An 11507-nucleotide genomic window follows, 5' to 3' on the forward strand; every position below is an offset into this window, starting at 1 on the left:
ATTTTGCAATGGCAGTTCCATAACTTTAAATGATGACTATCACAGTTTTCATAAATAATCCAGGTAAACAATTAAAATAATTAGGTAAATGTAATGGAATAAATAATTGTAGACAAATTCATCATAATTTAGAATCTAAAGTTAAATTATAGATATTTCATTATTTGGGTATTTTCTAATAAAAATATATTTGTAGGAAAATACTCTTTTAAAAAACAGGTGTCCTTTTTAAAAAGGTGAATAATTTTTGTCTAATTCAAAGCTTATTTAAAGGTCATGTATTAAACAAGGTAAAAGGAACCAGGAAATAAGAGAGATGTGAAGAAAGTTATAAAAATAAAGAGGTTTGTTTGCTTGTTTTTTGTAAGAAAGCTTAAAGAGAAATAATTTCAATGAGAAAGAAAGAATCTTGTATGGTAAATTTAGTCCTAGAGTAGAATGACTGATCGTTTAAGAGAGAGGGATATTCAGGACAAACCAGAAAGTCCAATCATGTCATGAACGGTCTGTGTAAGTCATGATAAGAGGATTTCTTAAAAAAAAAGTTATATAATCAATTTGTCACATTAAGTTTTGGTTTGCTTAGGAAAAAAGGCTGAGATTAAATTTTTTTAAAAATTAAGGTTATTATGTCTGTGTATCCTTCTGTATGTACTTTTAAAGTACTTGTGAGATTGAGTTACAGGGCTTTGACTCTGTCTAAAAAGGACACCAAGTCCTGCTGAATTTTAAACACTGATAGCAATTAAGGCCCCATCTTCAGGCCTGGGAGAAAATGTCAATCAAAATAAACTGCATTCCCAAGACACAGGGCCAGAAATTAAAGCTATTCCACTCCTCAAGGCCCAGGGACTATCATGGAAGTGATGGGCACGTGAGATTATAAGGGCCAATTTTGAGGGATAAAATAAGTTCAGTTTCTCTTTAATCATCAATGTCAAAAGCACACTGATACAAGACTAGCATATAGGTGCCTGTGTCAGTTTAACAAGGTTTTCATGAAGCATTAACCAATTCTTTCATAAAGTTTATAAAGATTACAAAAGGCTATGGAAGTTATATCTTATGGTCAAGATTAAAATTTTATAGATTATTTATAAAAATTTGAAAAACAAATTTAATTGGCTTCATGTTGTCTTTATTAGGGCTTATAATTTGGAAAATTAAGTCTCTTCTCTCAAAGAATGAAGGTTTTTGCTCTTTTTTTGAAATCCTTGAGTTATCACTTTGGTTAAATGAAATGACTTATTTTACAATAACCTGTGATCCTATTTTGTGATATCAGGTGTTTTAAACCTTTGATAATTGACAAACTTTCCAAATCAAATTATAAATTATGTCTTTTCCTGATCTAATTAATCCTTTAAGATATTAGGTTCTTTAAAGTCCAAAAATGACATATTTGGCTTATCTGGTATAAAAATTATGCAGGAAGCACTGTCAAATATAAAATGATGTTTGGTTTTCTTTGGCCTGTATTTATATAAATATGCTATTAGTATGTGTTCCAAAATTATGGGAAACTCCTATAATTTTGATATGAGTTAATGTACATTATCAGTAATAATTATAATTATGTTAAATTATTGTGTACCACAGAGGTAACAAATTTTCTTGTCAATTGTGTCTTTAATTATGGCTGCCCTAAAACTTTTGTCATCCCCAGGCAATTGTTATCTTGTTTTGGTGCTCTTTAGAAGGTGGTTTTATAATCAGCCATAAAACTCTTAACAGGTGTTCTCAAATTCAGGTTTCTGATAACTTCAGAGACTGTGGCATCAGAATAGAGGAAAAGCTTTCAGGACTCGTGGAAAGCTGAAATATTAAGGAATATCAAGCAGAACAGGAATTAACTGCATAGACTAAGAGAAGTCTGAAGTAATCTTTTTTTTTTTCTTTTCAACTTTTTTTTTCTTTCCTTCAATGAAATCCTCTCATTTTGAAAAGACATGTTTTTCTTCAAGCAACAAAGGTGGTAGAGGAAATTCCTCAACTTTCTTAACGAGTCATGTAATGTTACACTGGCCTCCATAAAGCACCGATTAAGAAAGCTAAATAATAACATGTATTTCTTTTAAAATAATTTAAAATATATTAAATTTTCCTAAGGCAGGTTTTGTTTGAATGAGGTGTCTTGATTAGATAACTACATGCCACTGAAGGAGAACAGTACTTTTAAGGAGCTATTTTTGTTTCACGGGAGAGTTGAAACCAAACTGATTAATCCAATGAAGTTAAACAGCAGAGACAGATCTCGTACATAAAAGTATCAGCTAAAGTCATGACTACACCAATTCTTTACACAATTAAAACATCTTTGCAACTGTTCAATTTAAGTACTACGGTTATTAGGTAATCGAGAAAAACACAGTTGTACCTTAACATCTGTTGAGGTCTGGCCAAAACTATTGAGAAAATACAAATAAATATGGCGATGATAAATGGCCACTGATAACTCAGTAGCCATCTGAATAGTCATGCAGTTTAAGAATACATCCTTGTATAATCTGACATACAAATCTGTCATCTCCTGCACATGCACACCGTTGTTAAAAAAAAAAAAAAGCCAATAATAGTGTTTGGATCGGTCAGGAACATGGCCTCTGATTCTCCTGTAATTTAGTTAAGTTAAATTAATACCTCATACCAAATGGCTCCAGGAAAACTGTCCTGCAGGTCAGAAGGGAGCCCAAGAAGTAAAGCACTTGGCCAACGTCGAAGCAACTCTGACCACAGCAGGAGAGAACTTGAACCAATGCTACCACTGCATCAGTAACACAAGGATAGGTACTAGGCAGAAGCCATCCTTCCCAGTGGAGGGAGTGTGAGCTGCTCTGCCACTAGAGAGGCTCTGGAGGCCTACTTACTTGTGTAATCAAAACAACATCAGTAACTGCACTTTGAATCAAAACAACTAGAAAGAGTTCAACACTTGCGGTTCAAAACTGGACTAAAGATTTAAGGTAAAGCTCTGTTGCCATGGAAGTGGAATCTCTTTCTTTAAGACAGACTTTCACATGCCAGGGAGAGAAAGATCCATGACTAGTACACTGGAATCTGGTTTTGCTACATTCTATTCACAATCCCAAAGAAATGCTGTTTGAATCCAAGACCAGATGTTTGGCCCATTATTCCAGCACCTCCCTTTGACAAGACTATCTACCCTGCTACAAAGAAACACAAGATGTGGCATTGCTTAAAAAGTCCTGTATGTGAGAAACTCTTTCATTTTCTTGGGGATTGGCAGTGCTAGGACTTGGTAAGTTGTTAGGAAACTTCGACGGGCTTTCCAGCGTAAGTGCTTCAGTGAGGACAGCACCCTAGGAGCTGTCCAGAACTGGATGTGGCCATCTCTTGTCCCTGTGGCAATGACTCCACCATGTGGAAAAAATGTGCAGCAGCAAAGACCATTGGTCACAGAAGCAAATGCAATGGGAGTTTTCAGTTCCAGGGCCCAGATCCTGAGGAGTCTGTCATCTGCCACCGTGGCAAGGTACAAGCCTTCTGGAGAGAAGCACACAGATCTCAGTGAGCTAATGTGGACATCACTGTCATCCATGGCGGGGTCAACCTGGGTGTGGTGGAGTGACCTCAGCCTTTCGCCGGTGTAGGGGTCCCACATAATCACATTGGTATCATAAGAAGCCATGACAAGCAGGGCAGAGTCGGGGGAAGTGTCACAAGAGACAACACTGCTTTGATGGCCCTCTAGCTTCCAAATTAACATGTAGGACCTCATGCTCCATAGAAAGACCGACTTCTCTTCAGCTGCAGAGCACAGCATGCTGCAGTCTTGGGAGATGGAACAGCAGTAAACCCACTGCAGGTGGCCCGATAACACTTGAATCTGTTTACTGTGTTTATTCAGGTCCCAGATGCGAAGAGTCTTATCCTGTGATGCAGAGACGGAAATCAAATTGCCACTGGGGGTGAAGCTCAGATCTCTCACGACATCTTGGTGGCCAGAAAGATTCAAAAGCAGAAGCCCTATCTGCACCTCCCAGATCTTGATCTGCCCATCGTTGAGTCCTGTAGCAAGAACCAGGCAAGAGACATCGGGCACTTGGGGGTGGTGGTGTGCCCAGAGCTTCTTGCTGGGTGGGAAGGCCATGGGCTGAAGGCCATCCCCCAGACAATCTGACCACAGTCCAGCATCTTCTCTTTTGGGCTGCCCCGCCCTTTCATCTCATTTTTGCTACTTCGGTTTTTGGCTTCAAACCCTTTAGGGATGAACTGCTTCTCCAGCGGCCAGGGGATCAGTTTGACAGTGCAATGTCCTTGAGACCAAGCAAATCAGGAGCCATCTGGCGAGAAGGCGACGCTCCAGGTTTCACAGCTGGACTTCCAATCAAACTGGTGGGGGCGCCCAGGCTTGAGTTTGGCCAGTAGCAGCAGTTTCTCTCTGGCCTCCATGGAGGACGTGTGGTCCCCGCGGCAAGTGGCGGGCGCCTCAGCCCCCCGGGCCATGGGCCCTCATGACACCCCTGCGCCACCCGCCCTGGCCTGGCTGTCGCCACCACCCGGAGAGGCCATCGGCTGCTTCCTGTCCTAAGTAATCTTTTTAACTTTTTGCTTAAAATGTTGCTGATCCTCTGTTTTGTTTTTCAGACTCAAGAAAACTTATAAGCTATTTACAGCTTTTAACAATTGAGTAAAGTATACTCCTAAGAACAAAATTTGGAGTGTATTTGTTTTCTACCTGATTTCTCCAGGATTTGGAAACTATTTGTGAGCATTCTTAACTTATAGCAATACAGTTATTTGTATAAGTGCAATAAGAATCTGTTTTCATTTATGACAGAACACAATTGGAGAAACTGGTTAGTTTACCAAGGCTTTGACTGGAATGGTGTGCTTTCCTTAAGGAATCGAATTTGACTTATGGATCTAATAAAAGCCCTTTGGGAAAACTGGCCTCATACTTGTCCATATAGTCCCTGTACAGAGTTCCTGACCTGTGGTAAGTAAAGAATGTCATTTTCTGACAGGCCTAGGAGCCCCAAGTTTTATCTTGGAACTTCAAGAGGAGAGAGGATCACCCAACTCATAGGTATTTGATAGTACAAATCCATGGCTGGGCTCAACTTTAAAAAAAGTCTTATCCAAGATTCTTTCTACAGAACAAAAGTTGCAACTAAGCCAATTTAAAAGTTTATGTAAAAATAATTATTCTTGCTGCACTGTATACAAATAATTAGGCCAAGTATAATAAAGCAAACCAGTCCTACCATAATTTGTCTTTAGTAAAATGGGAAACTGGAGAGAGAAAATTATGTTTCCAAACCTATAGTATACTTGTTAGATTCTTGTCTTGGCTAATGGTTTTCAATTTTATTATTTTCTACAGTTTGGACTGAATTCTAATTTTCTTGGTTACAAATCTTCAAAATAATGTTTTCAATTTTTTTCCTTCTTTTTTCCCCCATTTTCCTCAATTTGGAGTCACTGAAAACTAAGCTGTGCTTTTGTAAAGCCCTGCAAACTGAAGCTAGAAAACTTAAACTTTAGAAGAAAATAACAACAACCTTATTTACACACATAAGCCACTTTCATACCTGCCTAGTGATATATGGACTTCAGAGTAATGTGGCCTATAGCAGTTTTCCAGGATTGTTCCTTTGTTTGTTGTTGTTTTTCTCCCTTCCTCCCCTATTTTTTCTTCACAGGACATGAGACTTCACAAACTGCTAAAACCATTTTATCCATGAAAGATCAGAAACAACCTGAGACCAGACTCATTTTTTTCTAAAATTCTTTCTCTGAGAAATTTTATTTTAAAATTTATTTATTTTTTGCTGTGTTTCAGAAAGATGAAACATTTTTAAAAGAAAAGGGAGAAGAAATGTGAATGGAAAATAAAAACTCAGGAACCCAATTCACTATGCCACAAGGAAAAAATTAAGCTAAACTCTGAGTCATGCAAGAAACCACCCTTTCTTTTGTTCCAAGCAGACAGCTACAGATGAAAGGTTAAATATCTCCACTCCATGGGTAGCTACTCTGTGTTCACTTTATCTTATATAAAGTGCTGACTTACTGAGTGCCAGATGAATACATCTTGACTATTCCCCTATCTGCTCCTTTTCTCCTGCAACACATGGATTACCACTTCCTTCCTCCTTTCCTTCCGGCCTGCTTTTCCCCTTTAAATATTGAAGCCCTCAAAATCATCTTTGGAGGAAGGCAAAGACCATTTCAGTGACTCTGTCTTAAATCTCTTCTGGGCACGTCCTTAACCATGGCAAAATAAATTTGTAATTTTTTTTTTTCTTTTTGAGACGGAGTCTGGCTCTGTCGCCCAGGCTGGAGTGCAGTGGCCGGATCTCAGCTCACTGCAAGCTCTGCCTCCTGGGTTTACGCCATTCTCCTGCCTCAGCCTCCTGAGTAGCTGGGACTACAGGCGCCCACCACCTTGCCCGGCTAGTTTTTTGTATTTTTTTTAGTAGACACGGGGTTTCAACATGTTACCCAGGATGGTCTCGATCTCCTGACCTCATGATCCGCCCATCTCGGCCTCCCAAAGTGCTGGGATTACAGGCTTGAGCCACCACGCCCGGCCTAAATTTGTAAATTGATTGAAACCTGTCTCAGATACTTTTTGGTTTATAAGCAGCATCCCCACATCTTGGCAGCAATTTTCTGTCTTAGTTTGTTTGGGTTGCTATAACAAAATATCATAAACTGAGTACCTTATATAAACAACAGAAATTTATATTCACAGTTCTGGAAGCTGAGAAGTCCAAGATCAAGGTGCCGGTAGATTTGGTGTCTGGTAAGGGCCCATTTCCTGGTTCATATATGGTGCCTTCTAGCTGTGTCTTCACATGGTGGAAGGAATGAACTAGCTTTCTGGGGCCTCTTTTACAAGGGCACTAATCCCATTCATGAGGGCTGCATCCTCATGACCTAATTATCTCCAAAAGGCTCCACTTCTTAATACTATCACATTAGTGATCAGGTTTCAATATGTGAGGGGAACACAAACATTTAGACCATAACAATTGCTAAGTAAAACCAATAAAGAATAGATAAAACTGCCACTATTGGCGACAGAGCGAGACTCTGTCTCAAAAAAACAAACAAACAAACAAACAAAAAAGCTGCCACTATTCACATGAAATGTAATTGTCCACTAGACTTTCAACTGACAAACTACTAGGATGAATAAGGAAGTACAGCACGGAGGTCAGATACAAGATTGATACATAGAAATCAATAGTTTTCCTATAGATTGACAATAACCAATTAGAAAATACAATAGAAAAAAAGATTCTGACCAGCTGCAGTGGCTCGCGCCAGTAATCCCAGCACTTTGGGAGGCTAAGGCGGGCAGATCATGAGGGCAGGAGACCGAGACCATCCTGACCAAAGTAATGAAACCCTGTCTCTACTAAAAACAAACAAACAAAAAATACAAAAATTAGCTGGGCATGGTGGCTCGTGCCTGTAATCCCAGCTACTCAGGAGGCTGAGGCAAGAGAATTGCTTGAACCTGTGAGGTGGAGGCTGCAGTGGGCCGAGATCGCACCACTGCACTCCAGCCTGGCGACAGAGCGAGACTCTGTCTCAAAAAAAGAAAGAAAAAAGATCCCAGTGGTTGGTTACATCAGTGAAAGACTATAAAATACCTAGCATAAACTAATAAGAGATTTATGAGGCTCATATATATAGTATATACAACATATATATATATATACGAAGATCAGAAAAACAAATGGAGAGGTACGTTAGGTTCCTGCAAAGCAAGACTTAATATTAAAAAGGTATCAATTATTCACAAATTAATCAACATAGTCAATGTAGTTTTGGTGGGATTTTTCAATGGAATTTTGATTCTGAAATACTTTTGGAAGAACAAGTGCCCAAGAATAACTGGGAATAATATTTTGAAAAAGAATAAGGAGGGGAGAAATTGGTTTATCATATATTAAATAAGTAAAACCACAGAAATTAAGATAGTGTGATATTGGTATAGGAAAATACCAATAGTTCAGTGGAACAGAATATTTGTATGTGTGTGGAAGCAGAGTGGAAGGGTTGGACTGGTTAAGGAGTAGTATAGGGACAAAATTTGGGGGAAAAAGGATGGTTATTTTCTTAAGCCATTCACAAAAGTAAAGTCCATATTGATTAAGGTGCTAAAGATAAATAGTAAAATTCTAGAAGTTTTAGAAGAAAATGTAGGAAAATATACGTATATTCTCGAATTAGGGAAATACTTTTTAAACCACAAAATGTGAGAATCACAAGGAAAAGATTTACTTACATCAAATTTAAAATTATATATAATAAAAATGACCACAAGCAAATGTAAAAGACAAACTCGGAGGAGCAATCTGCAACATATACAACATTCAAAGAAGTATTACAGATATGTAAAGAGCCGCCAAAAAATAAACATCAGGAAAGACAAGACAACCCAATGGGAAAATGGGCAAAAGATATGAACACTGTTTGCTTAATTCCAAGAAGATAATCGAGTAACCAGAAAAAATATATTGGTATCAAGATGCTCAACCTTGGCAATAATCATAATAATTAAGAAATAAAATAATCATTTCCACCTACCAGACTGTCAAAAATTTAAAAGAATTACAATATCTTATATGGGAAAGGGTAGGAAAAGGGTGGTCTCAACAACCCTTTTGATGGAAGCATACGTTGGGTCAGCTCTTTAGGAAGGTGATGATTAAAATGTGTATATTTTCACTTAACAATCCCACTTTCTTGGCATCTGTCTTAGAGCAATACTCGGGTATGTACACAAAGAGGAGGCAGCTTACTGTAACACTGTGGAAATGAGTATCTAGGAACAATTTTATGCATCAGTTGGGGAATCTTTAAATAATTGTACATCTATACTATGTACTATTATGCAACAATTACAAATAATTTTTACCTGTATTTACTGGTAAAAAATTTCAAGGCCAATTAAGTGAAAAAGCAAGTAGAACAACAGATTCGGTGTGATACCATTCATGTAAATAACAGCAGCAAACAAAAGCGGCCACACTACTACACTTTTATACGGATATAAAAGCTTAGAAAAAGATTTGGAAAGATACACACCAACATGATAATAGTGGTGACATCTGAAACTGAGGGTAATAGTTGAAAGAAACTATTGTTTGATTTGTATCTTTTGACTTTTAAAAAATAAGACTATGTTGATATTTTAATTACACCATTGTACCATTAAAAGCTTAGCAATGAAATGGGACTGTGGAGTATGATTCCATTTCTATTCTACACTTATTTCACTCTCTTTTGAGCCCACTCCAATCAGGCTTTTATCCCCACAGTTACACTGAAGCTGGTCCTATCCACGTAACCAATGACTTCTACATGCTAGATCTAGTAGTCAGTTCTCAGTTCTCATCTTCCTAACCTCTGAGTACCATTTGAGCCTGTTGATCATTCCTGCCTCTTTGAAATTTTATTGGTATCTAGGACACTTCCTGGTTTTTCTTCTACATCACTGGATGCTTTTCCTTAGTTTCTTCCTCATGTCCCCAGCTTAACAATGGAGTGCTGCAGGGGTCAATCTCTGGGCTCTTGCCCTCATATCTTCTCAGCAGCCAGCAGTCATTAAAAATGCCAGTTGGATTATATCACTTCTCTGCACAAATTCTGCAGCAACTTCCCACCTCACTCCCAGTGAGAAAGATCTGGTCCTCAGATCTCTCTGACCTCATCCCCTAAGATTCTCCTCCTTGCTTACTCCACTGTAGCCACACTGGCCTCTTATTTAGAAGGAGGCACTTGCTGTTCCTTTGCCTGGAACACCTTTCCTGTGAGATTGTCCTGGCTCATTCTCTCACCTCCCATAGGTTTTTGCTCAAACACCTCAGGTTCTCAGGAAAGATTTCTCCAGGCACCCTGTGTAAACTTGCACCCTACCTCCAACCCCGGACACTTTCCACCCCCTTCCCTGCTTTACTTTTCTTCTTAGCACTTACATCATCTAATGTTTTATATATTTACTGATTTATTCTATATATTATTGCTCTCACCATCACCTCCACTTCCTACATGTTAATATCACTGAGACAGGGCATTTGTTTGTTTTTTTCACTGCTGATACCCCATTACAGGCTAAACCTATGATAGGTACTTGGCAAATGGTAGGTGCTTGGCAAATGGTAGGCACTCAGTAAGCATTTGATGAATAAATGACATAAAATAAAAAATAATTAAAATAAAATGTCAATATAAAAGATGAAAGGAAATATACTGGAAAAGTTAAAATTTTAATTATTACATTGTCTACTTCTCACTGATTTGACATTTAAAAAGTGTGCATATGTTACTTTTATAATAAAATAAAGATATGTATCAAAAATATAATGGCAGATTATTTCTTGATGTGAACATAATTGCTACCGTTTATTGAATACTGAAAATCTTTAATCTTGTTTTGATCTTCATAAGAATCCTGTGACAGTATGACTATTACCAAGAGATGAAGAAAGTAAGACTCAAAGAGGGTAAGTAACTTATCCAACATCACAAGGTTAGTATGTGTTGGGGCTGGGATTAAAATCTAGCTCTACTGGCCTTCTACACCTCTGATACTTCCAATATGCAATCCCTCCTCCCAGGAAAAGCTAAGAAGTCAAACTACTCACTTGATTGCACTTTATCCAACAAATCTTGGAGCCAGCTTTCTTCTGTTTGTACTGATATTGGAATTCCTGGAGACAAATTATGATGAATATTTCTGAAATTTTGACAAAAATGTTAGTTTTCAGTATACCTCTAGAGGTGTTAGCAGGTCTTCTAAATATAGAACATTTAATAATCCATTAATTAATGCACATAGAAAATACTGATTTTGTTTTATTTGAAATATTTTCTTCCACTCTTATCTCTTCAGTAAAGTTAACTCAGTGTTTTGCATCAAATCTTCTTTTGGGGATGAGCTGGGAGGATAGCTTGAGCCCAGGAGTTCAAGACCAGCCTGGGCAGCATGGTGAGACCATGTCTCTACAAAAAATAAAAAAATTAGCCAGGTGTTGTGTTCCGTGCCTGTAGCCACAACTACTTGGGAGGCTGAGGCAGGAGGATGGCTTGAGTCCAGGAGGTGGAGGCTGCAGTGAGCCATGATTGCGCTACTGCACTCCAGCTTGGGAGACAGAGCAAGGCTCTGTCTCAAAAACAAACAAACAAATAAACCACGACCATACACTGAAGTGTCCTTGTCCTAACTCTAGTAATAGTAGGATTACCCAACTTGACTCCTCCCTGCCCAGACACTCCACAGGAAGTGACTCTAATAAGCCCCACCCACCTGTACAGGGATCATAGCAGACTCTCCTATGCAAGCTCTGTCAGAAAACAGAACTACTAGGCTAGGGAAGGATTCCATTCTAGCTATTTACCAGTCATTCATTTAAAAATATAAATGGGCAACAAAGGATTACCACTTAAGAAAAATCAGTAGCATTGAAGAGAAAAAGCAAGAGAAATAAACAGAACAACTGACTTCGTTTTTTTTTTTTTTTTTT

The 11507-nt window shown here is 38.2% G+C and overlaps 1 protein-coding gene and 1 pseudogene across 6 annotated transcripts in view; both read right to left on the minus strand.

Moving 5' to 3' along the window:
• Window positions 1-11507, minus strand: part of ERICH6 (glutamate rich 6) — a 47212-nt gene that overhangs the window by 31307 nt on the left and 4398 nt on the right. For all 5 annotated transcript variants that reach the window (XM_017854950.1, XM_017854949.1, XM_017854947.1 and 2 more), the window contains exon 3: window positions 10629-10720. In XM_017854950.1, the coding sequence (XP_017710439.1) occupies window positions 10629-10720 (92 nt within the window). The remainder of the gene's footprint in view (window positions 1-10628; window positions 10721-11507) is intronic.
• LOC108517149 (WD repeat and SOCS box-containing protein 2 pseudogene) lies at window positions 3193-4613 on the minus strand (annotated as a pseudogene). The gene has a single exon (XR_001882014.1). The product of XR_001882014.1 is annotated as a WD repeat and SOCS box-containing protein 2 pseudogene (transcript).

Source organism: Rhinopithecus bieti, unplaced genomic scaffold (assembly GCF_001698545.2).
Source record: "Rhinopithecus bieti isolate Rb0 unplaced genomic scaffold, ASM169854v2 scaffold_36840, whole genome shotgun sequence".
In the NCBI taxonomy this organism is placed as follows: Eukaryota; Metazoa; Chordata; class Mammalia; order Primates; family Cercopithecidae; genus Rhinopithecus; species Rhinopithecus bieti.